This window comes from Vidua macroura, chromosome 1 (genome assembly GCF_024509145.1).
Source record: "Vidua macroura isolate BioBank_ID:100142 chromosome 1, ASM2450914v1, whole genome shotgun sequence".
NCBI classification, from domain to species: domain Eukaryota; kingdom Metazoa; phylum Chordata; class Aves; order Passeriformes; family Viduidae; genus Vidua; species Vidua macroura.
In genome coordinates, this window is record NC_071571.1 from 48124107 (window position 1) to 48149268 (window position 25162).

General features: G+C 39.3%; 1 protein-coding gene across 1 annotated transcript in view; it reads left to right on the forward strand.

The window, feature by feature from the left end:
* Window positions 1-25162, forward strand: part of TRANK1 (tetratricopeptide repeat and ankyrin repeat containing 1) — a 42067-nt gene that overhangs the window by 7971 nt on the left and 8934 nt on the right. The window contains exons 6-19 of the mRNA XM_053987372.1: window positions 2595-2733; window positions 3180-3311; window positions 5052-5219; window positions 6923-7078; window positions 7449-7700; window positions 8560-8736; window positions 10110-12986; window positions 13568-13767; window positions 14234-14371; window positions 17192-17332; window positions 18000-18156; window positions 19019-19107; window positions 23092-23195; window positions 24769-24901. Of these exons, the coding sequence (XP_053843347.1) occupies window positions 2595-2733; window positions 3180-3311; window positions 5052-5219; window positions 6923-7078; window positions 7449-7700; window positions 8560-8736; window positions 10110-12986; window positions 13568-13767; window positions 14234-14371; window positions 17192-17332; window positions 18000-18156; window positions 19019-19107; window positions 23092-23195; window positions 24769-24901 (4863 nt within the window). The remainder of the gene's footprint in view (window positions 1-2594; window positions 2734-3179; window positions 3312-5051; window positions 5220-6922; window positions 7079-7448; window positions 7701-8559; window positions 8737-10109; window positions 12987-13567; window positions 13768-14233; window positions 14372-17191; window positions 17333-17999; window positions 18157-19018; window positions 19108-23091; window positions 23196-24768; window positions 24902-25162) is intronic.

Below are 25162 nucleotides of genomic sequence, written 5' to 3' on the forward strand. Positions count from 1 at the left end.
CGGCCTGACAGTTTGTTAGTTTCCTCAAGCTTTGCAGGCTTTGAAGAAACAAGATGCCGTTCCTGTTCTCAGATAGTGTGTACTTTCTCTCATGCTTCCCAGGAATTTTCTCAGTATCAGGCTTTGCTATTTCTCACAAAGGTTTATGTTGCCACAGGCCCCCAGCCAGGTAATAATTAGCATTGACTCCATGATTCACAGAAGGCTGATCAATCACTTTATTATTCTATACTTATTAAGAAACCCATCACCCTTACAGACAGTCATGATACAGGTGGACCCAATTGGTCCTTCCATCTAAACACCATCACCATTGGCCAATTAAGAGGTTTTTTACCCCTTGGTAAACAAATCTCCATAACACATTCCACATGTTCACAACAACAGGTGCAGCAAGTGAAGATAAGAATTGTTTATTGTTCTTTTCTCTGATCTTCTCACAGCCTTTCCCAGGACAATGCCTGGGAAAGTTGTACCTGTTGCTCTCTGTGGCCAGAGACCTGCTGCCACAGGTTTAAGTTGTATTGGTGGAATATATTAGAATTTGCCATTTGGCTGTTACAGTCCTTGTGGTACTTTGGTCGTAATAACTTATGTGCCTGACAGAGTGAGCAGGAGTAATTTTGAGGGTAATACAAGGGAAATAATTTCACATCTCCTCACAGGCTTGTCTTTAGGGAAAGTGGAAGAATTAGTGAATGGATATACACAAGCATGTCTTGGTCCTGTATCATTAGGCAGGTGTGCTGTGCCAATGCTAGTACAGTAGCTCCACACTGGCAATGAGGCCTGGAAACACAGCAGAAGACCCATAACAGAGCATCTTAGCAAAGTATCTGCCAGCAAAGCAAAATGCCTCATTGAGACAGGAAAAATGGGCAGGCTTTACAAAGTAGTACATCCCTTTTTTTGTTGAATTGGCCCAACCAATCTTACCTGTTTTAGTGGGTTTGTTGTACACATGGAAGGCTGAAAGAATCAAGATGAAAAATCCCTAAGTACCGATCCTACTTTGCAAAAATTAAAAAATGTGGCTTTCTGACGACTCGAACTTCCCCTGCTGCTGCTACATTCTCCCTATAATCTGTTGTATTTTGGTTTGATAACTGTGCTCAAAGAGTAATTCTTGCCAGTCAAAATTTGGCATGAAGTATTAGAAAAAAAGACTTATTTGTAAATGTTGGAAGCATGTGTGAAGGCTGCTATTTAAAAAGATGACTGGCACAAATGGAGAAGTTTTGTCTGAACACTGTTTCCGACCACCTCCTCATGTCCTGATCCTTCTGGCATGTTGTCTCAATTTCCATCTTAGCTTCTGCTGCACACCTCCAGAGTATCCTGTATTGCTATACCCCTTGTAGACTGTGCTTCATGTTCATTAAGTCCTTGCTAGAACATGCTTTTTAAGTTCAGCTGGCTTCTGCTCAGGCTGTGTAGTTTCTCAGAATCCCAGAATCTGGAAGAGACCTTCACAATCAACGCAGCAGCACTATAATCATCCCTAAACTCCAATTGCCACATCCAGATGCCTCTTGAACACTCCCTGGTTGGCACCTTACTCCAGTGCCTAACCACTCTTTCAGTCAAATTTTTTTTCCTAATATCAGATCTGAACCTCTGCTGACCCAACTTAAAGCCATTTCTCTTCCTTCTTTCACCTGGAAGGTGGTGAAAGAGACCAACCCCCACAACTGGCTACAGCCTCCTTTCAGGAAGCCGTAGAGAACAGTGAGGTCTCTCCTTGGCCTCCTTTTCTCCAGGCTAAACAATCCCAGTTCCTTCAGCCTCTCCTGATCAGACTTGTGCTCCAGAACCTTTCACCAGCTCCATTGCCTTTTTCTGGACATGCTCCAGCACCGCAATGTTTTTCCTGTAGTGAGTGGCTCAGAACAGAACACAGGACTTGCGGTGTGGCCAGTGCCAAGTGCAGATGGACCATTCCCACCCTGGTCCTGCAGGCCACGCTATTCCTGACATCAGTTTGTTGGGACTGAGGCCACCAGAGGAGGCCACCAAGATGATTACAGGAATGGAGCACCTCTCCTGCGAGGAAAGGCTGAGAGATTTGCAATTGTTCAGCTTGGTAAAGAGAAGGCTTTGTGGTGACCTAATTGTGGCCTTCCAGTACCTGAAGGGAACCCACAGGAAAGATGGTGAGAGACTTTTTACAAGAGCATGTCGTGACAGGATATGGGGGAATGGATTCAGAGTGAAAGACAGTCGGTTTAGATTAGATATCAGGAAGAAATTCTTTACTCAGAGCTTGCTGAAGCACTGGAACAGGCTGCCCAGAGAAGTTGTGAATGTCCCATCCCTGGAAGTGTTTGAGGTTGAATGGAGTTCGGAGCAGCCTAGTGTAGTGAAAGATGTCCTTGCCTGTGGCAGGGGGTTGAAAATAGATGGTATTTAAGGTCCCTTCCAACCCAAGCTATTCTGTGTAAGTCTATGAAATAAGTAGTTCCATTTTACAGTGGCTGTGGCTTGGTTGTTGTTGTTCTACTGATTCTTGTCACTAAAATACAGAAAATAGGGAAAAAGAAATACTTTTTGTGTATGTAAAAATAATGTGTTGTAATTGTTCTCTTTGCTGCCAGACTTCTGAGTTGTATGGTCACGGTGAGAAGCTGCAGGAAGTAGCAGAGTTAGTCAAGTGGCTGATTTCCATTGGAGCAAAGACCGAGTCCATCGGACTGTATCCACTGCATGCTGTTATCAGACTGTGTATCAAAGCAAGTGAGTGACATCTGCAGCTAAAATAAAACAATGCTGGCTTTTATCAGAGCACTGACTGGACCTTTTTTAAATTTAAAAAAATGTCCCAACAGTTCAGGTCAGGTGATCTAGGTATAATCTTGCACATGCGAATAAAGCACTCTTTTAGAAATGTTGTAAACACTCTCCTTGATCACCCATTCCTGATAGAGGTGGAAACCTAATATAATTGCTCTTTTCTGTGTTTTGAAGCAGAAGTTTGATTGATATGGGTCTTTTGTAACCCAAATATGTCAGCTTTAAAAAAGGTACAGTGTTTCTTTCTGCCATCTCAGTGTGGAGCAACAGTTTTTTTGTGTGTGCTAGAGTCATGAGTCAACCTTAGATTTGCATCTTGCCACTCCAAAGGGGAAGAAAACCCAGGATCTGTTTCTTTAAATTTTTTTTTTTTTTTTTTATAATTTCAGCAAAGAACCATCTCTTCAGATGGTTACTGACTTGGAGGCCAGAGCTGAAGGATAGGATCAACCAGAAAGACAGAGATGGACAGACCCTGCTGCATATTGTGGCCTCTTCCAGTGAATATTCACAGAAACGCAGTAAATACTTTTTTTGTGTGTGTGTATTGTTTTGTTTTCATATGGAAAAATCTATACTGGAAGAAGGTTTCAGACCATGGTGTTAACTATTTCATGCTAAGGAAAAAAATGAGATAGTACCTGAATGCAGACTTGTAGTGGCAACTGATATTTAAACATTCCAAGAATTCCTTTTTAAATTTGTATGCCTGATGTGTGACCATTTTCTTTGCTCTTTGGTTTGTCTGGTTAGGGTTTTCTCACAAGTATGCTGCAGTTTTTAGAATCCTAGAAGTTACCTTTTAAATTTTGATGTGCCCTTAAAATCACATTAGATGACCTGGAGGCATGAAACAAAGAGTTTTAAATCTCACAGCAAAAAGTTGTAAGATGAACATTCCTAGTAACAATTCTGAGTCAAAATTGGGAACATATTGGGAATTAATTTGCCATAGACATGTTCAAAGAAACAAGAATTTTCAGACTGTATATAAAGTCATTTATATACACGATAGCATCCAACTTTTTTTTTATAGACACTCCCAGAAGCCCACCCAATTTATTGCATTATGGTATAGGTGTTTTGTTCTTCTTAATTACCAGCAGAACATCTCATCTATTTTTTTTTTTTAATGAATAACTCAAGTTTTATCCAGCTAAACAGTGCTTTATTATATTTCCTGTCCTGTTTAGACAGTTACTATTGATTAAGTTTTCTGGGCTGTATAAGCCTATGAAGTGGCTCCTTTACTGCACCTGCAATGTATTAATCAAGTTTTATGGATATCAAGATATCTTTCTTGTTCTATGGTATTTAATCAATCTCTAGTTATAAACAGCATTAAACAGTCCTTTATTGAATTTTGTTCTTCAACTATTGATTAAGTTCTCTTCAACTATGAAGTTGTTCTTCAACTACTGATTAAGGGGTGTGTGTCCACTGAGTTCCTTTCTGCAGGTTGGTGAGGTAATTTCTCAGGGTCTTCTACTGACACTCAGCCAACACAGATCTAAATTAAAACCAGCTAAAATAACACAGTCAAACATTTCTTAGCTAAGTAACCATAGTTCATTACAAGATTTTTAAAGGACCACAAAATTCCTGGCTAACTAAGATATAACTTGCTGTCAGGCCTCTCCTGTTCTTTTAAATAGGTGAAAATTTAAGGCCTAGATAGCAGTGTGCCTTGTCAGAGGAGGAAAACTAAATGCTTTCCTTCACCGTTTCTCTGGGATTTCATTTTATGCTACCCTGGCTTTTCTCCTTGTATCTCTTACTCTGCCCACAAGGTGGCAACAGGAAGCAAACATGACAGCCACAGTAGCACCAGACTTTTGGATTCTTAAAGTTTATTTGGTAATATTCATATGGTATTTATTATGTAGAGAGCACATATTTTTAATATGTATTTATTTGCTAATGTTTATATCTTTATGTATTATATATGATATTGGAAAACGTGTATTTTTATATGTATCTACTAAAGTTTATTTCTTTATAGCTATATATAATAAATATTATAAATCATAAAATCACAGAATCATTAAGTTTGGAAAAAGCCTCTGAGATCTTCAAGTCCAGCCTTTTACTGACTTTGACTGTCAACTTATGACACTGGAAGAATTTAGATTTTTTAAAGTTAAAATTATGCTAGAAATTGTGGCAAGTAATTAAAAATAAAAAAGAAAACAGAACAAAATAATATGAATTTGTGAATGTGAATTATTCTTCCTCTAAATTTTTTTCATGTATTGCTTTAGGACAAACAGAAGATGTAATCATGCTCCTGAATTTTGGGGTTGATCCCACTGTTCCAGATGCACGGTCAAGATATGTCATAGATATGTTGAAAAAGAACAAAAACTTTGATGCTGTAAAAGAAGTCAGCAAGCAGATTGAGCAAAACACTTCCTCTGGGAAACAGACAGGTAGTACATGCAGTGTGTGCTTTTCCTGTTTTAAAATTATAATCTTTAGGTACAAAATCATTTTATTTCAAATAAGTAATTGTGGGTGTATTTTATGTAACTTTCCCTGTGAGTTGTCACTGTGATCTCCTGCTAGTCAGTAGTGAGCATTTTGTCATTGCTTGAAAGCAACTGCTGTCTAAGTGACGTTCAGATCAAGCTTGGCATAAAGCAGAGTTTTTAGGCTACATCTCAGTTTTCATGTGTGTATTGCTTGTAAGTTTATTGGAAAACACTGGGTTTCATTGTGCTTGCATCTTATGGCTCCTGGAAAAGGAGGTTTTCTTTCTTTACCGTGGAGATCTCTGCTCTGGAGAAGGTTTTAGCACAGTCGTTTTCCATTAGGAGGTTAACACCAATACCTCAGAGGTAATAATGGCTTTGGTTGGAATTTTGGGTTGCGCTGTCTTTTGTGGCCGGGATTTTTTTTTTTTTGGTTGTTTTTTTCTTTTTTTTTTTTTGGGGTTTTTTTTTGGTGATGCACAGCCTGCAAGTTTTCTAAGCTTTCTGCAAATGAGAGGCTGGAGAATAAGCCTCAGCTTTAGAAGTAATGATCTGAGGTTAGTTCTTCTTTTGAAAAAGATGACCAAACTTGTCTCTCTCTTTGTCCTAAGAGGTAAAGCTACTGTTTTGTTTGGTCTTTCATGTATCTGAATTCCTAGAACCATTTAGGAAGTCCAAGCCAAGTTTTTCGGTGTTTGTTTAAGGGCATGTATTGGGACATTGTTTAAAAACTGCTATTTCTCATTACATAAATATCTCTTAAACTTGTAGATCACATTTTGGTGTGGTGTATATTTTTGGCTTTGTTTTTAAATTTTAAGAGGACAAATTCTTTTATGGCTGTATTTTTTAAACGGCACTGGGGAATCAGACAAGCACATTAAAAGTGCACGCTGCAAATATTACTGGGTTTAGTCATCTACTCAAAAATTTTGAACAAGTATATAATTGCAGCATTTTCCTGCCTGCATACAGAAGCTATTACAGTTTTCAGCCTAGTGATTTATGGTAAATAGAGTCATGGTTTGACCTCAGCTGCCAACTAAGTACCAAACAGCAGCTCACTCACTTCCCCCTCCCTCCCATGGTGGGTTGAGATAAGAACAGTCTAAAAAATGAAATAAATTACTGCCATTATTATTATTATTATTATTATTATTATTATTATTATTATTAGGCTTGAGAAGAATAAACTCCAAGAAACACAAATGATGCACAATACGGTTGCTCACACCCCACTAACTGATGCCCAAATCATTCCCAAGCAGCAATGGTCCCTTCATGGCCAATTCCCCGTAGTTTATATAAGGAACATGACATTCTTTGAGGTTGAGCACTGCTCAGCAACAACCAAAACATCTCTGTGCTATCAACAGCATCCTCGTCCTACATCCAAAGCATGGCACTGTACCATTTACCAAGAAGAAAAATAACTGTATCCCAAACAAAACCAGGACAAGAGTGTATTTGATGAAAGTATCAAATTTCCTTTGGGGTCAGAAATCCATTGCAGGACTGGCATTGGCAGTAAGAGTTTCAGCCATCTGTTTTTAATCTGCCACTACACATTTCTTAGAGCCCTGGGATGTAATGCATTACAGTCTTACCCTGAAAACATGCTGACAAGGAAGTGGATTTTCAATTTCTGTATTGTTTTGCAGGAGAGAATGATAGTGCCACAGCTGATACAGATTCTCTCCAGGATGCTCTGGAACAGTTTGTTCAGTTCTACAGGTGTGAAAATGGAGCACATAACAAAAATGTATTGAAGGAAGATGCGGTTAAGCGATTTCTGAAATGGCTGTCTTCTGTAAAAGGTGCAGTGAGTTCCCAGTTCTCCCTTTCACAAAACTTAATTGCCGTGAAAAATGTGTTTGGTGCTAACATAAACTTACTGCCCTTTTACCCTTCCTTCTGTTATCTGTTTCTGTAACTTTTATGACTGGAACAATGTGCTTTTAATTATATTTAATGTTGTGTTTTGCACTTAGAACCAATGGAATATGCACAGAAATTCATAACACATCAAAATGTTTAAACTTACTTGGCTGGCAGCATAAGGATGAAAAAATATTTTGCTGTTCCTTACTTTCAATTTATGAGTTAATTATTATGAAATTAGTTTACAATGAGGTGGATTTCATTATGTGTCTTTGAGTGAGTTACGTTGTCTTGACTGTCTTGCAGAAATCCCTGAAGAAATCTCATGCAACATCTCCAGTGCCTGTGCTAGCAGCTTCATAAAACAGCTGCTGGGAAAGCAAATGTGGCATAAAGTTTTGCTGCTCCTAACAGGGAAAGCCAATGGGGAAAATCCATCAGGTGGAGGACTCTTCAAAACCTGCAGTCTTTCAGATGTTGACATTGGCAACATTATCCAACAATGTGAAAAATTGGACGTGCAAGTGCACCTCATAAGATGCTTGCTTGAACAAGGAGGTGAAAAACTGTGATATTAATGTGTTATAAGAGATGCAGTATGTTATTTGACATGTTGGGAGCAAGATAGTCTCAGAAATACCAACACATGGGGTTTTTGTGGCTCTGTATAAGTGCAGCAGCTTGTTGGAGTGCAGTGCATTGGCTGCATCTGCTGTGTGGGACATGGTGTAGCTAGTAAGGCTGCATGGGTGGAAGATGTTTGTCAAATGAAATTTGTCTGCTAGGCTTAGTAAAAGGCCAAGGACTACTGTTGCTCCTGCACCTGTAGTTTCTTTTGGGCCTTAATTTCTCTGTCTTCAGCCACAATATTGTCCTGGTAGAAAGCGTAAGCCACAGTCTCTGAGTTCAGTCTGCTGTTATGCTACAAGTAACGGGCTACTTCATTGATTTCAAAGGCATGACCAGATGTCTTTCTTTTTTTAACTAGTGTAGATATCATCATACTTGATGTTTTGCATGAGCTTATTCCTAGGGTCCCTCTGGAATATTTCATTTAATCTTATAGTTTGATGTTAGCTGTAAGTTATGGTCCTGTTGAAGCCTTTTGAATGCCGGAGGAGTAAGGAGGCCTCTTGTTTCTGTCAATGACTGACTGACTTGGAGAAAATATGTTCTGCCTTTATGTCTTCCTATCATAACAGAAGGACTGTTTGTTCAGTTTAATGGGAGACCAGGGGAAATGATGAAGATCTTAGTCAAAAAGTGTTTTAACACATGCACGTAAAAAGCTGGCAAAAAAATATGCCTGTCACCTGCCTGGCAGTCAGCATCCGACTGCATCTGTTGAGAGCTTTCTGCAGTTAGCAGATTGGTGTATTAATTTTAAACCCTGATATTTTCCTGTCCTTCACACCAGCTCTGCCTGATGGTTTTGGAACCAACTCTGAAATACCACTGAAAATATGCCTCAGAAAGGATTATTTTGAACTGGCATATTTGCTGCTAACCAAAGGCGCAGACCCTCGAAACTTCTCTGTTACACAAGGAGATACTCCTTTGCATGCTGCAGTTTTCATCTGTTTAAATAAAAAAGGTAAGGCTTTTGCTGTTGAAAATGTTCCCCATTCCTGCCCATTCTGCTGCTGCAGGAACAGTGGATCAGGATGCCTGACTGTGTCTCACTCGGCTCTGCAGGCCAGAGGATACACAGCTGTTAAGCTGATATGTTCTGCTTTGTGGCTGCACTGTCTGGGACTGTGAGGAGATGTAATGGCAAGTCAAGTGACATGGGGGAATCAAGGAAGGCTCCTCTCTGAAGCCCTGTAAAATGAGTGCTAGGTGGGTTGGAAGAAGCAAAGGTAAAGGTAGAGCAGTGACAGCAGACTTTGAAGGAAATCCTTCAGTGGCATCTGAAATCTGTTTATCAGTTTTTGTTTAGTCATAAATCAAGTAAAGTTTTGTTCAGGAGAGAAGTGAGTGAAAGAACTGCAGGGCCTATGTAAAAATGTAGAATCTGTGAAAATGTAGAAACTGTGAAATTGAGCCCCTAAATCAGGTTTGATTTTAAGTTAAAATAATGCATTTTTGCATTGAAAGATTAGAATTATTTAAAATACTGAATTTATTAATTTTTAAAGCACAAACATTTCATTGAATGGCTTTAGAGAGATTAAAAGCATAGGTAATGGCAGTTGTCATTTTTAAATCAAAAGATTAAGAAGTCCTGTGACAATATGTTCTCTGAAGTATTTTTCACTGTGTAAAGTTTTTGGTGTGCAATTTCTTTACAGTGATTTTAGTATGTCGCTATTTTATAGCTAGAATAGAAATGTATCACATATGTTGTCTCATTTAAATCACATCTATTATCTGGATGAAATCCAGAAAGCTGTAGAATATATATGTATTTCCCCCCGCCCCCAGGGAGGTAACTAATCTTATTTTGTAGGAAGTTGCTCCAGGGACCTCAAATATCAGGAAATAATTGGGATTTCCTGCAGGTTATTTTAGTAAAGTTATCTGCAGCAGATTACTTCTAGGTGCCTTCTTAAAGCGAACCAAATGACCCCAGAGCACTATCTCGAGCTGCTGCTTGTCTGGATGACAGGGCACCAGTGTCCCTTGGGTAGCAGTCAGGGCTGATGTCGGAAATGAACAAATCAGTCTGTACCCAGAGGCTAAAAAGGGAATGAAATTGACTGATGCTATGGGAATAATTGCAGCACTAGGAATTTCTAAAGCTTCGCTGCTTTTGTATTGTTTTCCTGAAACTTGGGAAAGCTCAGTTTTGAGCTGTTTCATGTGAGCACGTTTTATAAACATGAAATGTAGATTTTGTTTTTCTTTTTAAAAGCAATTGATTTTAATTTACTAGCAGCAGAAAAAAAAAGTATTGAAATTGTTGTCATACAATACAAACTTGAAAAGTAAGTTAGTTTATTTTCTGTTTGTTTCTCCTGCTTTCAGATTGTACTGGTTTAAACATCCTGAATTATCTACTTGACCTCTTTGCTTCAAGACCATCTGACTTTCCATATCTTAATCCAAACATACAAGATGACAATGGAAATACAGTGATGCATGTTGTTTTCCAGAGAGGATTTTCAAAGCAGACTAAGAGAATAGCAGAGTTATTGGCAAAATTTGACATTAACTTCAACATAAAAAACAAATCAGGAAAAGATGTGATGCATAGAATTAAAAAGAGAAATCCACTGCTAGAAGCCTGGAATAATGCTGCACAGGAGAAGAAGAGGCACCGCCAAGATAGAGCAGGGCAGTTGGTTAAAACATTTAAACCCATTCCAGCCTCTGAGATTTCACAGTCAAAGAGCATGGGGCGTTCTTCATCTGGGTTCTCATTAAAGGCACCATCTGGCAATGCAGTGCATAATGATTTAAAAACCCCATGTTCCATAAAAACAAAAAAGGGTCAGTTGGCAAAGCAGGAAACAGAAGGATTAAACAGCCCCTTAACACTGCAGGAAAGTCTAGTGCAGGCAATCACAGCTTTAATTCAGCAATTGAAAGTGAGTGACACCCTGAAAAAGGATCATCCTCTGGTGCAAAAGCCATCTTCAGCCCAGACTAATTTGGAAGACGGAAGGAGTTCCTTGCAACCTTGTGGAAGCATAGCTCATCCTGAAAGAAAAGGGGATGATAGGGAGAAAAAGAAGGGAGCAGGGGAATTTGGTATGGCCCTACCTAATGGAGAGAAGGAAGAGCTAGAGGAAGAAAAGAGGAAGAGTCTGGATATTGAGGCATATGTGCAGGAGTTTGATAACATGACTTGGGAAATAGAGTGCACTCCTGAAATGCTAAAGACTTTGAGCAGTAAAGCTGTGCCTCATTATCTGAAAGCTAAAACCATAATGACAATTAAGCGCCTTGGCAACGGGGAATGGTCTAAGGGCCTCCAGAAGCCACTGAAACACTTGAAAGCTGATATCCAGCTGTATGAAGCCAAATTGGGTAAAGGTGCAAGAATGCTATGGGAACTTGCCATTGACTTTTCTCCTCGTTGCAGTGAGAGTCCAGAAAAGATCATGGAGACAGAACAGACAAAATGTTGTCTAGGAAAATCAGGTAGAGTTTACACAGAAATAATTAGAATTTGGGCCATTGTTCTTGACCACTGCAAGCTGAACCGTGCCTTAGAAAATATATGCATTTCCTACAACCGTGGCTTATCCTGCATTTTGAGGAAAAAGCTCAAGGGTATAAACGAAGGACATCAGAACCACAATGTGACAACACAGAAGCGTGTTCCACGTTGTTATATTGAAGACATGGAGGCAGAAAAATCAAAAGAACATACCATGCCTGAGTATTTCCCTCCAGCTAGTGCAGCAGAACTGGAATACAATATAATGAAATTTCACAGCTTCAGTACTAACATGGCACTTAACATTATAAATGATGTGCAGTCTTCTGTTGATTACCCTTTCCGTGTTGGGGAGTTGGAGTATGCAGTGATTGATCTCAATCCAAAGCCTATGGAACCAATCATTTTAATTGGGCGAAGTGGGACAGGAAAGACAACTTGCTGCTTGTATAGGCTTTGGAAGAAATTCTATTCATACTGGGAAAAATCCACCTTGGCAGATGGACCTCTGTTGGTGAGGCAGACATGGCAGCAGAGACAGTGCAGTGAGGTTGAAAAGGCTAGTTCAGGGAAGGAAGAGAGTGAGCTAAAACATGAGAGTGATAATTCAAGTGAGGAGCAGGTGAGTGATGAGCAAAACCAGGACAGTGAGGATGAAAAGGTTCCCGTGGGCACAGCTGGTGCAGAAGTGAATTCATGTGGTGACCACGAAGAAGACCAAACATGTAGTGCGGAAGCATCAAACAGGCTGGAGCACCTGCACCAGATCTTTGTAACAAAAAATCCTGTTCTGTGCCGAGAAGTTCAGAAGAATTTCATTGAACTTAGCAAGTCTTCCAAGGTGACCAGTCACTTCAAACCTCTGGACCCAAATATTCACAGGCTACAAGACATTAAAGATGAAAATTTTCCACTGTTTGTCACCTCCAAGCAGTTGTTGCTGTTACTAGATGCATCCATGCCTGACCCATTTTTTCCAAGAAATGAAGACGGAAGTCTTAAAAGAGTAATTGTTGGTTGGAGTCCTCAGGAAGACTTTGTTGTACCAAATTGGCAGGATGAGGATGAAGAAGGTAGTCTTGAAGCAGAACATGGTGATGATGGAGGAGCTGCAGATGCATGCTCTAAGGAAAGTGATCCTTGGATTTTTGTGACTTACAATGTATTTGCAAATGAAATATGGCCAAAAATGATAAAAGGTAAAAGCTTGTACAATCCAGCACTGGTTTGGAAAGAAATCAAATCATTTCTGAAAGGCTCTTTTGAGGCCCTGAGTTGCTTTGGGGGCAAGCTTACTGAGGAGCAGTACAAAAAGCTAGGGCGAAAGAGATCGCCAAACTTCACAGAAGACAGGAGTGAGATCTATTACCTCTTCTGTCTTTATCAGCAGATACTATCGCAGAGAGGTTACTTTGATGAAGAAGATTTGCTGTATAATTTATCTCAAAGACTTTCGAAGCTCAGGGAGCTGCCGTGGTCCATCCATGAGTTTTATGGCGATGAGATACAGGATTTCACACAAGCTGAGCTAGCCCTGTTAATGAAATGCATCAATGACCCTAATGCCATGTTTCTAACTGGTGACACTGCCCAGAGCATAATGAAAGGAGTTGCTTTTCGTTTTAGTGACCTGAGGTCGCTCTTTCATTATGCAAGCAAGAGCTCTGTGAACAAGAAGCAGCGTGTTAGGAAACCAAAAAGGATTTATCAGTTGTACCAGAACTACAGGTCCCATTCAGGTAGAGTAACAAATTTTTTTTATGATCTGAGCCTGTGCTCTTCAGATGTCACTAATAATTGAAGTTTTCTGCTGGCCAGTTGAAAGCCAGTCTCTGTGTGGCCTGTTTTTCATGGACAGCTTTTTCTGATATGTCAATTCTGTTTTGGGAAACAAAAAATGAATGTTTTTAAAATTGCAATTTTTTGAATTCTCATGCTTACTGGATGCTTTGGCTGTGTTTGAGGGAAAACTTAAGAAATGGTCATTCCCATTTCTGTTGTCCTATCCCCAAAGCACTAGATTTTGCAGCATTAGTGTGCTGCTTCTACTTTTCTTATTTGTTTCTCTTTTGTGATTTTTATTTTGTGAGAATGCTGCCAAGCCGCTGTAGCATGTTTTCTGATCTTCAGAGGCCCAAGAACGGTATCCACTCAAACTGGCAGAAACATAAATTGAAGCTTACAGCTCCACCCTTCCCTGATTAGTGTTTTTGTCATATTTTGTCATATTTCTTGATTCCAAATTTCTAACAGAACCTTTTAAAAATGTGTTTTCAAGGACTTCATGCTGAAGTTTAAAACTTTATTCTGCTTTTTGCAGGTATTCTCCGTTTAGCATCTGGAGTGGTTGATTTGCTCCAGCATTATTTTCCAGAATCTTTTGATCGCCTTCCTCAGGACCGTGGTCTCTTTGATGGGCCAAAACCTATGGTCTTGGAGTCCTGCAGTGTTAGTGACCTAGCAATTCTGCTGAGGGGCAATAAAAGGAAAACACAACCCATAGAATTTGGAGCACATCAGGTTTGCTTTTCTTAGGCTTTTTGCAGATTCTGCCAGCTCTGTTGCTAAATAATAGTCTTTTATGAACTGCCCACAACTTTCTTTTTTAAGCCCTTGCCTGATAAATTAGGCATTTCAAGCTTAGAAACCTTTATTGTGTTGGTTTCTGTTTCTTCTTAAGACGTCTGGTTCTTTCTGTTCTTTTTTTGGTGTGAGGTATTGTGTGAGGTATTGTCTGACCTGTTCCTTTCTAACTCCAAATTTTCTTACACCAGATCTAAAACTGTCTGCACATACCACACATTTGTCAGTCTTCTAGTGGCAGCTTTGTGACCTTTTTTGTGGAGTGTGCTGAAATGTCTCTGAGAAATGTTGTCTAGTTTTTAGAAGGCTCTTGTATTATCATCATGTTTGTCTTTATGCAACTGTTTTCTTTTTTTTCCTTTTTTGCTTTCTAATGTTTTTTTTTTAATGTATTTTCTGGCAGGTGGTATTAGTGGCTAATGAAACTGCAAAGGAGAAGATACCTGAGGAACTTAGTTTGGCACTTGTACTGACAATTTATGAAGCAAAGGGCTTGGAATTTGATGATGTCCTCCTTTACAACTTTTTCACAGATTCAGAGGTATTTAATTCTTAACCATTTTTCTGCATTTTTTCTGAAGTCTGTCTTACTTGTGGTCTAATTGGTGGTTCAGCTAGGAAAGGATTCCCTCTTTTCTCTGAAGATGAGTGGCTTCATCACAGTAGAAAACAGAAGTCGTAGATTCATGAAATGAGAACATGTTCTTTAGGTGCTTCGTTTTCCTTCAGGTTTACTGTTAAAATTTAAGGGAGAGCCTTGGGGTACACACAACATTGCACACACACAGACACACACACACAGAGTCTTCTGCTGCACACCAAGACTACTTCTCTGACCCCAGCCAGGCAAGTGTTCCAAGTATTCCTTACTGAGCATGCCTGCAGGCACTCCATGTAGCCATGACTGAGTTACTCTGTGATTAAACATTCAGTGTAAACAGCCCTGTTGCAGATGTCCTCTGCCTCTACCCCTCAAAACAGTGTCTCATGTGGTTTTCAGCAGATGAAAACCACAAGAAAACTGAGGGCAGCTTATTGGTGGCTCTTCACAGAGGTTAGTGAATGTTATGTGATGAGGGAAGAAGGAAGGAGCTTGAGGTAAATACTGGCTGTCATGGTAGATTTCTCAAAGTTGATTTGTTTCTGGTGATGCAAGTTCTAATCAGAAAAACAACAAGCCATTTATCAGGATTTAGCAGAATCAGTTTAGCAGAGTTGAGTTGTGTAGAGCATTTTAGCTTAGACTAATGTATGTCAGGCCTGGAGAACTGTTTTCATACAATTCTTCCATGTTTCTATGAGTCATGAGTAATTGAGTTGATTTGAGCAGCTAAACAAGCAGGCAAGAAAGCAGCTCACCCTGAGGTTTTCTAATTTAGAAAAGCTGAATCTGTGAACTGTTGTAAACACAGCAGTGTGGCCGTGTGCAGTTCATAAAGTGTTGGGTTTTCTTTTTATTTGTCTTGAAAATGAGATTTAAGAAGAGTCTTGTTTCAGGAAGCAGATGTGAATGAAAAATCTAGAAGGCAAAAAAGCCAAGCCCCCAAAACACAGCAAGTTCTTGACCAAACTGATACCTTTAGCTGGTTGTCATGTTACAATCTATGACAGGCTTAGGAATATCTTCATTGATGATTTCTTGAAGTCTTAACTTCAAAATACATTTTGCAGGAAAGATTTCCTGCTTTTTTTCCCCCATAGGAAGACAGATAAATTGTTTTGTGTTGCTCAAAGCTCAGAAATATATAGATTGTAAAAAAATTATTTCAGCCTATTATGTGTATTTTTCATTTTGTGCCAGAAACTTGGCAGTATTTAATCACATTTCAATTAAATGGAATTTTCAATACCAAAAGGGAAAAATGCACATCACTTAGAATATAGTCACAATTTTAAGGTTATTAGTTTTGCAGGGGATCAGGAGCCTGCAGAGCAGTGTGTTCAGGAGCTGGCATTTCCTACATGGCATGAGAGTGCACAGCACTGATCTGCTGCCACACTTAACTTATAGTTAGGAGTGCCTGTGCATATTTATAGACATCTTTCACATGTCTCTGTGTTGGAGTTCAATATTTTCTGACCACGCTTTTTTAGACTTTCCCCATGAGTAGGTTTTTTTGCTCACCTCTGAGTGTTCTTACAAGAGGAGGTGTTGGCAGGTGCCATTCCACCCCCTGGCTGAGACCAACACTAGCAGTTACTGGTGTTCAACACGAAGCTTAATACATTCATCACATGAATGACCAGCCAGATCTTTTCTGGGAGCCCTGAGGATGAGAATATAAGCCAGCATGGGTTGTGTGTGGGTCCTGCTCACTGAGCTTGTCAATCTTGTAGAGTCAAGGAGACTTCGTGGCTGCCCATCCTAACCTGCAGGCCAAGATCTCTCCAACATGTTTTAGATAGTAGATTTTAGTACGACAAATTGCAGCTTGTGAGTGTTATTCCACCATTTACCTTTCATTCTGCCCCAAGCTGGCAGGGAGCTGCCTGCCCCAGCAATCAGCACACACCCCCTCAGTGAGTTTGCCTGTTGTGGTACTGGGGGTTTGTAGGAGAATCCTCGTCCCTAGGACTAAAACTTGGCCCTCCTCCATGGTGAAGGTAACCTGACTTTCTTCACATTGTAAGGATGTTTAGCTGAAAATGTATAGTCCACCCAAGGGGGTTTTCATGTTTAATATCAAATTACTTATTTGATATATTGAGCATTGCATGTGATTTGGACCTACAAGAGTGATACAGCGGTATCCTGAAATCCGAAGGCAAGCATAATATAACAGTGGCAATATACATTGGAATCACAATACAGATGTGACTCCCATTTGTGCTCCCTGTGTATACGTATATATATATATATATATACACGTATACATATGTATGTATGTATTACCATTGGCTTCTCCATCATGATGCTGGCCATCCCCAGTCCCTGAAAAGTAATATGCAGCTTGTAGCCAGCTCAAGCCAGTTGCACTCTTAAAGGTTTGTTTTCTTTGCTGCTCAGATTTTCCGCAGTCTGTTGGGCTGAGGCACATCTTTGCTTTTGCCTGGGCAGCTCAGGAAGGTGTAACTGTGTATTAGCTGTTTTAAGGAAAGTTGTTTATATGCCTGGATGACCGCCTGGTACAGACAAGTATCTCAAGCAAAGGCTGTGTTGAGATGAAGTTCAGCTTTCTCATTGAAAATTGCTGATTATTCTTTACATTCTTCCCTGATATAATTTTCTCCCCCAGTCTTCTCCTCTGAGCCTTCTTCCCTTTTAGAGATGAATAGGTCACACCATACAACCTTATCTTGTGCACATGTAGGCAGCAATAGTTGGTACATACAAATAAACCTTATTCTCTTGATATTTCAGGCTAGCAAAGAATGGAAGATAATTTCTTCTTATAGTCCTGATCCAGATGTGCAACTGAGAAGCAACTTTCTAATTGAGATGCCATTAGAGGATGCCTCTGGTATGCAGGAAAGGACTCCATTTAATGTAGAAATGTACAAGGTGAGTTTTTTGTAACATTAGGAATAGGTAGGACAAATTAATTTCTTAAATCTTAAAAGTAGGGAAATTTATTAAATCCTTTCATCCTGTTAGTTCCATGTTTATAGTTGTTAACATTTGTATAATGTAATATAAATATAATGCAATATAATACTGATTTTAAAAGATAAGAGATTGTTTGCAAATGTAATTTGATTAGAGAACAAAACCTGTGTCAGACTTTCGGGTATATTTACAGAACAACTGTGGTTAAAGCAAATAGCAATTCAGCTTGTCAATAATCAGTATTCCTATAGTCTGGTTTCTGATTGGTATCACTACCTTGAAATTAAGGAAGTTGCTTAGAATTTGGTGAGTCAGATATTTTCAGGATTGTATGGTAATTAATAGTTATATGTGCAAGTGATTAGAAGGAAAATAGCCTGTCATACATAGCTGCAGTTGATTTGTAGTACTAGTTGCTTGTAATTTAGCTGGATAATGGCTTATGTAATTCAAATCCCGTATTTAATATTTAGACTTGCTTACTTAAAAGCACTTTCTTACCTAATATTCATTCTGTATAAATTCTCTGTTTTCTTATAACTGCAAAGTATGTTTCTTTCTAACAATTTAGCTCATCTGGCATTTCATTTATTTAATTCAATTTTTTATTGTTCTGCTTCAGATGCTGAATGGAGAACTCAAGCAATTGTATACTGCAATTACAAGAGCCAGAGTCAATCTTTGGATCTTTGATGAAGACCGTGATAAACGGGCTCCAGCTTTTAAGTATTTCATCAAAAGAAAATTTGTTAAGGTTGTCAAAACAGATGAAAAGAAAGGTAAAGTTGTCCTAAAACTTTCTTAAAAGGCTGTCAGTCAAAACTCATGTTTTCTTGCTTTTAGGATATGTAATAAAGAAGGTTTAATGCCTTGGTCCTTCTAACAGTATGCATTGATAACTGCCCTTGCAAATTTCCACTTATTTCAGTGGGTCTTAATTATTTTGTCTCTAAAGATCAGTTGAATATGTTAAAGTATAACTTCTCTGCTAATTCAACAGTTTAAGTTTCCTTGCTGTCAAAGGAGAAGAGTCAGTGATCCCTCAGACAGATCTGATCTTGTAATTAGTTTATTGAGTTCTAACCAGTAAATTCAGATATTTAAAATATTCAGTAAGTATGGATGGATTGGTGGTCAATACTCTACTTTTTACATAAGCTTGCTATACCTATCTTAAATATTACACACTTGCAAAAATGTAATTTACCAGTTCACTGATGTCTGATGTTGAGTAAGGGATCCCTCAGCCTTGAGGGGTGACCTTAAGAGGTGTTGCTACATAGAGGGAGATCAGGTCACTGCTGCTCAGCCAGTTACTGTGGCAAGAGTTCAATGGACCCTGATGGCTGCAGATATTTATAGCTTAAAGAGGTAAATTTGTAGTCAGATTTTCTGCTGTGTTAATGCAGTTTCAGCCACTTACCAGCCCAGTCTCAAGCTAAGCTCTGGGGGTTTTTGTACTCTCACTGGTATCTTCACACAACAGTGTTACCACACTTGACTCATAGTTAACCATTACTGGTGTAAGCACAAACGTAGAGCTTGGAACATTGTGAGATAATGCTTAGTTTTGGTTCATGATAAGTGGTTTCTGTGGTTTATCCATTCTAACATAAAATGGTCTCACCCCTGTCCTTGTAGACTTAGATGACAGCATGTTTGCTAAAACTTCAACTCCAGAAGAATGGATTGCACAGGGAGACTACTATGCCAAACACCAGTTCTGGGAGGTAGGAACATATGTTTATCTGAAATACGGATTCTTGCTTGTTCTGAAACCTTTTCTCTGTATCTATAAATCCATCTGTAAACCTTCAGTTACTCTGTAGCAGTCTGGCTTAGTTTGTGGTTTGTAGCTGTGTGTCTACTTGTAAATGACTTAAAAGAAGTGAGCAGGGAGAGCAAGCCTTTTGTTTGTAATCTTAAATTCACTGCCCAGAAATTCACAGTCTCATGAGGGAAATACATTTTAATGCACACAAATGAAAGGCAGTTGGAAAAACAATTATTAACATCCATCAGAATTGACTGATATGCGTGAATCTAAACCATGTTCTTGACAGTATCATTGCACATACTGTAGAAAAATGAAAGCATTTCTCGGAAATGTGTTAATTTGGGTAGGCAAATGATGGTTTTATTCCCTTTTCATTTAAAGAACATAGAGATATTACAGTCTTTAGTTTCCTAGCTTCCTAGTTAATACAGTCCAGATACGGGATGACAGTTAATGGCATCGAAGCAGAACTCAGTCAGTATGACAACATCAATGAAATATTCTGCAGGGAGATAAGGGATATCACTAGATCAAATGCTTTTATCCTTATGGGTGATTTTAACTTCCCAGACATTAACTGAGAAAATCATACAGTGGACACAAACAGGTCAAGGAAATTTCTGGAGCATGTTGAGGATAACTTCTGGGTGCAGGTACTAGGGGAGCTGACTAGCGAAAGATAACCTCCTAATAAACAGAAAGGCGTTTGTGAGTAAAGTGGGGATTTGTGTCTTGGTCACAGTGACCACAAAGTAACTGAGTTTCAAGTTGTTGACTGTAGAAAAAAAAAGTCCTGCATACCTTTGACCCTGCAGTTGGGGAGAGCAGACTTGGGCTGTGGAAGGAGCTAATTAGTAAGGTCCCTTAGGAATTCATGAATGACAGGTACTTTATAAGGGCTACCTCTGAACAGTGCAGAAGCTGGAAATTCCAAAGGGTCAAAAGTCAAGCAAGTGGGGCAGAGTCTGGCTTGGCTGATCAGGCATCTTCTTGAACTTAGGGGAAAAGGGAAAGTGTGTAGATGTTGGAACAAGGGGAAGTGACACAGGAGGACAGCAGAGATGCTGTTTGCCACTGTAGGGAGAAAATTCATGTGGCCAAAGCTTGAACAGAGTTCAAGCTATCCAGCACTGTGAAGGACAACAGAAAGGTCATTTTAAAACACATTAACAGCAAAAGAAGGATTGAACATAACATCAGTCCATTACTTGATAGGGTAATTTACCTCACAAATAGGGGCATAGGCAAAGCAGAGACATTTAATGCCTTCTTCACCTTTGTCTTTAACACTGATGATGTGCTGGAAGACTGTGACTTGGAGGATGATAAACTCCCAGCTGACTCTGCACTAGTTTGAGACTTGCTGCTGCAGCTGGATGCACATAAATCTATTGGGCTTGATGGGATTCATTCCAGGTACTGAATGAGCTGGCCCATTTTATTGTGTGGTCCCTTTCCATTATTTTTCAAAGGTCTTGGGAGTCTGGAGAGGTCCCAGTCAATTGGAACCTGGCAAATGTCCCAGTTTTCAAGAAGGGTAAAAAGGAAGACCCTGGTAATTATAGGCCTTTCAGCCTCTCTTTGGTGCCTGGTAAAATTATGGAGAAGGTTATTCTGGGAGTTACTGAAAATAACATTTGAGTGACAGTGCAGTCATTAGTCACAGGCAGCATGGGTTCACTATGGGAAAGTCCTACTTAACCAACTTAATTTCCTTTTATGACAAGGTCACTCATCTAGTTGACCAAGAGAAGCCAGTAGATGTGGTATATTTTGGTTTTAGCAAAGATTTTAATAGTTTTTCTCACAGTTTCTTTATTCCGGATGGAATTTCAGCACACAGCTAGACAAGTCCACAATACATTAGGTGAGAAACTGGTTGACAAGTCAGGCTTCAAAGAGTTATAGTACATGGGGTTATATCAGGCTGGTGGCCTGTCACTGGTTGGATTCCCCAGTGCTCAATTTAAGGGCAAGTGCTCTTGAATGGTTTTATAAATAATTTGGACACAGGAATGTACATTAAATATGTTTGCCAACAATACTAAACTAGGAGGACACTAAACTAGGAGGAGCTGTTGATTCCCTCGAGGGTAGAGAGGTCCTGCAGAGAGACTTTGACAACCTAGTGGGCTATCACCAACCATATGAAATTTAACAGGGGCAAATGCTAGATTCTGTACCTGGGATGGAGAACTCCTGGTCATACATTCAAATTAGGGAATGAGAGGCTGGAGAGCAGCCCCATGAAAAGATATGTGGGAGTTTGGGTTGGTGGCAAGTTGAAGATGAGCCAGCATTGACAACCAAAAAAGCAGACAGTGTCCTGGGTGCATCAAATACAGCATTGTGAGCCAGTCAAAGGAGGTGATTGTCCTGCTCTGCTCTGTGCTGGTGCCGACCCACCTGGAGTAGTTTTGGACTACTCACCTCTGTGCAGTTTTGGGCACCACAATATAAGAAGGGCAACAGACTATTAGAGTATGTCCAGAGGAGGGTGACCAAGATGATGAAAAGTCATAGAATCATAGAATGGTTTGGTTTTGAGGAGACCTCCAAGCTCATCCAGTCCCTAGCCCCCTGCCATTGCCACAGGCAGCTCTAGAGGACACGTCTTAAGAAGAGCAGCTGAAGTTGCTTGTCTTATTCAGCTTGGAAAAGAGATAGCTGAGGGGTAACCTCATCACAGTCTACAACTTCCTCAAAGGGAGGTCCTGATCTCCTCTCTCTGGTTGCCAGTGATAGGATATGGGGAAATGGAATGAAGTTGGATCCAAAGAAGATCAGATTGGACATAGGAAAGGGCTCTTCACTGAGAAAGTAGTCTGCCACAGGCACCCTAGGAAAGTAGTCATGTCATTAAGCCATGAGTTCAGAGTTCAAGAAGCATTTAGATGACATTCTTAGTCGTGTGGGTTTGTTTTAGGTAGTCCTGCAGGGAGCAGCAAGTTTGCCTCTGTTATCCTTATAAGTCTCTTTCAATTTGAGATTCTCTGTGATTCTATGAAATAAAACTTCAGATACTTTTTTGATCATGGCACAGGGAAAACTTCTGTGTTTTGCAGGTAACAACATAAAATTCTTTGAAGGGAAAATTAATACTTATAACAAGGCAAAAAACCAAAGTAATTAGTTGCTACTATACAGATAGTCTTTATCTCCTCTTGGAAAGAAAAGGCAGTTTTCTAAATGGACAGAAAAAAGTTGAGATAAAAAACCCACACAGTTAAAAAATAGCCTCTTGAAATCTGAAATATATTAGCTATATTATCTGCAAATCTGTTTTCTTTATAAGCCTGATCTTTGCTAATCAATGCTACCTAAGATGACATTATCTGGTGACTTTGGCAGTTCCAAGAGTGGCTTGCAGTGTGCAATTTCCAAACAGAAGCAACACTAAATTAATGGCTAGAATAAAGAAATCATTGCAGAATAAGCAGGGTGATAATAAAGAAAACCTTGCTAGGAGCGTGGTAACTCCTGGTGTTTCTGTTTAGTTTTCACAGAAAGAACCTGGTATGATGAAAGCATTGAGTAAATGTTCCTTGCTTTTCAATTTCACTTTGCACACCTTGGTCTTCCTCACTTGTAGTAATATATTGTAGATGCCTGGTGACTTACCAGTTACTGGTTTAGGCTATCATCCAGATTGTATATGCTATTTATTCTATCCGCTTACCGGGAATTCTACTTTCACTACTTCCATGTACAATATTGTAATTAATATTCTAATTTTGATAGTTGCATGTGGACTAATTTTAAAGCTTTTCTTTTTGTCCTAAAAATATACCACAATGTTTTACCTTTTCCTTTCTCCAGGCACCCTGCCAATCTTTCTGCTTTCCATTCCAGTGACTGTAAAATTAAGTATTGCTTTTATGTGATAAGCCATGGGCTGGATGCACATCTGTGAATGCTGTGTGTGATTTCACCCCAGGTGGCTGCCAAATGTTACCAAAAGGGAGGAGCAGCTGAGAAGTCAAAACTGGCCCTGACACATGATGCTGTTCTCAAAGTGCATGCAAAGAAAAGCAGCCCAAGGTAGGGTATCAGTGCAGCTGAGTGAGTGTCACTTTGTGGTGCAGAGGGTGAGATTCACACCACAGCTGTGGGACCAGACCGGACATGCCGGAGAACAGTGCAGGAGGGGTGTCTTTATGTGTTTGTGGTTGGCAAAAGAGATTTAAGAAACTCAAAGGTCTAGCACTATTGGATCCGGGGCACTGCTCCCTCTAGGGAGTAGTGGAAGGGCTGTCCAAATGAAATTGGCCCTTGCAAGGGCTTACTGGTTGTGTGAGAGAAAAGCCTCTTACGTCAAGAGGCTTTACATCCTTAGATATAGATAGGAGAACATATGCCATCTGCAGTGCTGGTGGCAACTCACTTTGTTGAGTGAATATGCTAATCCCACTGCATATCCACTTAACAAAGGAGAAAGAATGGTGGTGTGCATTGAGGAAGAAAAGCTGCAAGCAAAAAGTGAGTTTTGGAGTAAAATTAATGTTACAGTCATTTTAAACTAAACAAGCAGAACAAGATCTGAACCAAAATACAGTTTTAAAGGAACAGATTTTGAGATGAATCATTTAGTTCATGATTTCAGCTGAGTAAAATAGCTGAAGAGTTTGACAGGGAAGAGAGTTTGCAGTTTCCTGAAGAGGCTTGGAAACTCTTTGGGACTCATCTCAAATAAGATAGGAAAAAAGTTAATGGAGAGAGATCTAGACCAAAGTGAATCAGTTCCTTTTCATGCTGGGGAGACCAGAAACTAGCAATGATAGCAGAATGGGAAAGGAATGACTAGATCAGAGGAAGCTGGCACACAAGGGAGAAGAGGGAAGATCTGAAGAAATGCTATTACTGGAGTTAGTTGAGATTTTATCTTTTTAAATTACCTGCTTTATATTAGTGGCCCTGTTTAGAAGTATAAGGATGCTCACAAAATTTCATGATTATAGAGAAATTGTTGATGGGACTGATAAAACTTTTTCTCAGTTCACTGTGGTTGTCAAAAGCTTGCATAAAATTTGAGGAGAAGGAATTTGGTGTATTAGGATATGTTGACAGAACATATGTAACAGTGAAGCTGCCAAAGTTGAATTACTTTTTTAAATAGAGGTATTAATGCTGGTGTAAAAAGTTTAAGTAAGATTTTTGTGTGTTCTATATGAAATGCTCTGTGCAGTTCTCATTCTCTAGGCTTGAGAATTATCAATTCAATCTAGATCATGCTGCAAGGCTGGAAGGCTTGGATTGTTTAATCATAAAAAACAAAGGCTGAGAACACATTTGCTTGTGTCTCTAATGACATTGGCACTAAACAGCAAAAAGGAGAGAACAAGCTAAGAAAAGAGAAGCAGTACAAAATCACAGTACTATACATTAGCTAAAAAAACCCTCAAAAGAATCTTTCCACTGTCAGAGCTATCATTTTGGAACAGACTTCTGGACAAAGCAGTGTCAGCACAAAATATAATTAATTGTAAGATCATAACTCATTGGGTAATGCATTTAGAATAATGTGTCGTGTCAGTGTTGGTTGGATTCAGTGACAGCTCACACGATCCTAAACTTAATTTGGATGTTAGTGGTAATTTTCTCTTACTTTCTACAGGGAAAAACAGATGGAATATATGACATTGGCTAAAACTTACTTGGAATGTGGAGAACCAAAACTATCACTAAAATGTCTGATTCAATCAAAGGAGTTCCGTCTCTGTGCTGAATTGTGTAAAAAATTAGGAAAGGTATTCAGTCCTCATCATATCATTTTCCTTTTCCTACAGAATTTTTTCCTCTCATAATACTCAGAAAGTAGTAGTATCTTTTTGTGTCATAGTAATAGCAAAACTATACAAGCTCTTTAAGCTGGGCTGTTCAAAAGGAGTAATTTGTCAGAGAATAGGCAGAAGAGGAATGAAGTGGAGAATGATGCAATTATGCAGCCTGGCTTTATTTCTTTGGCTTTCTTCAAATGTCATTATCAGTCATTTGCAGTCAAAAATTAG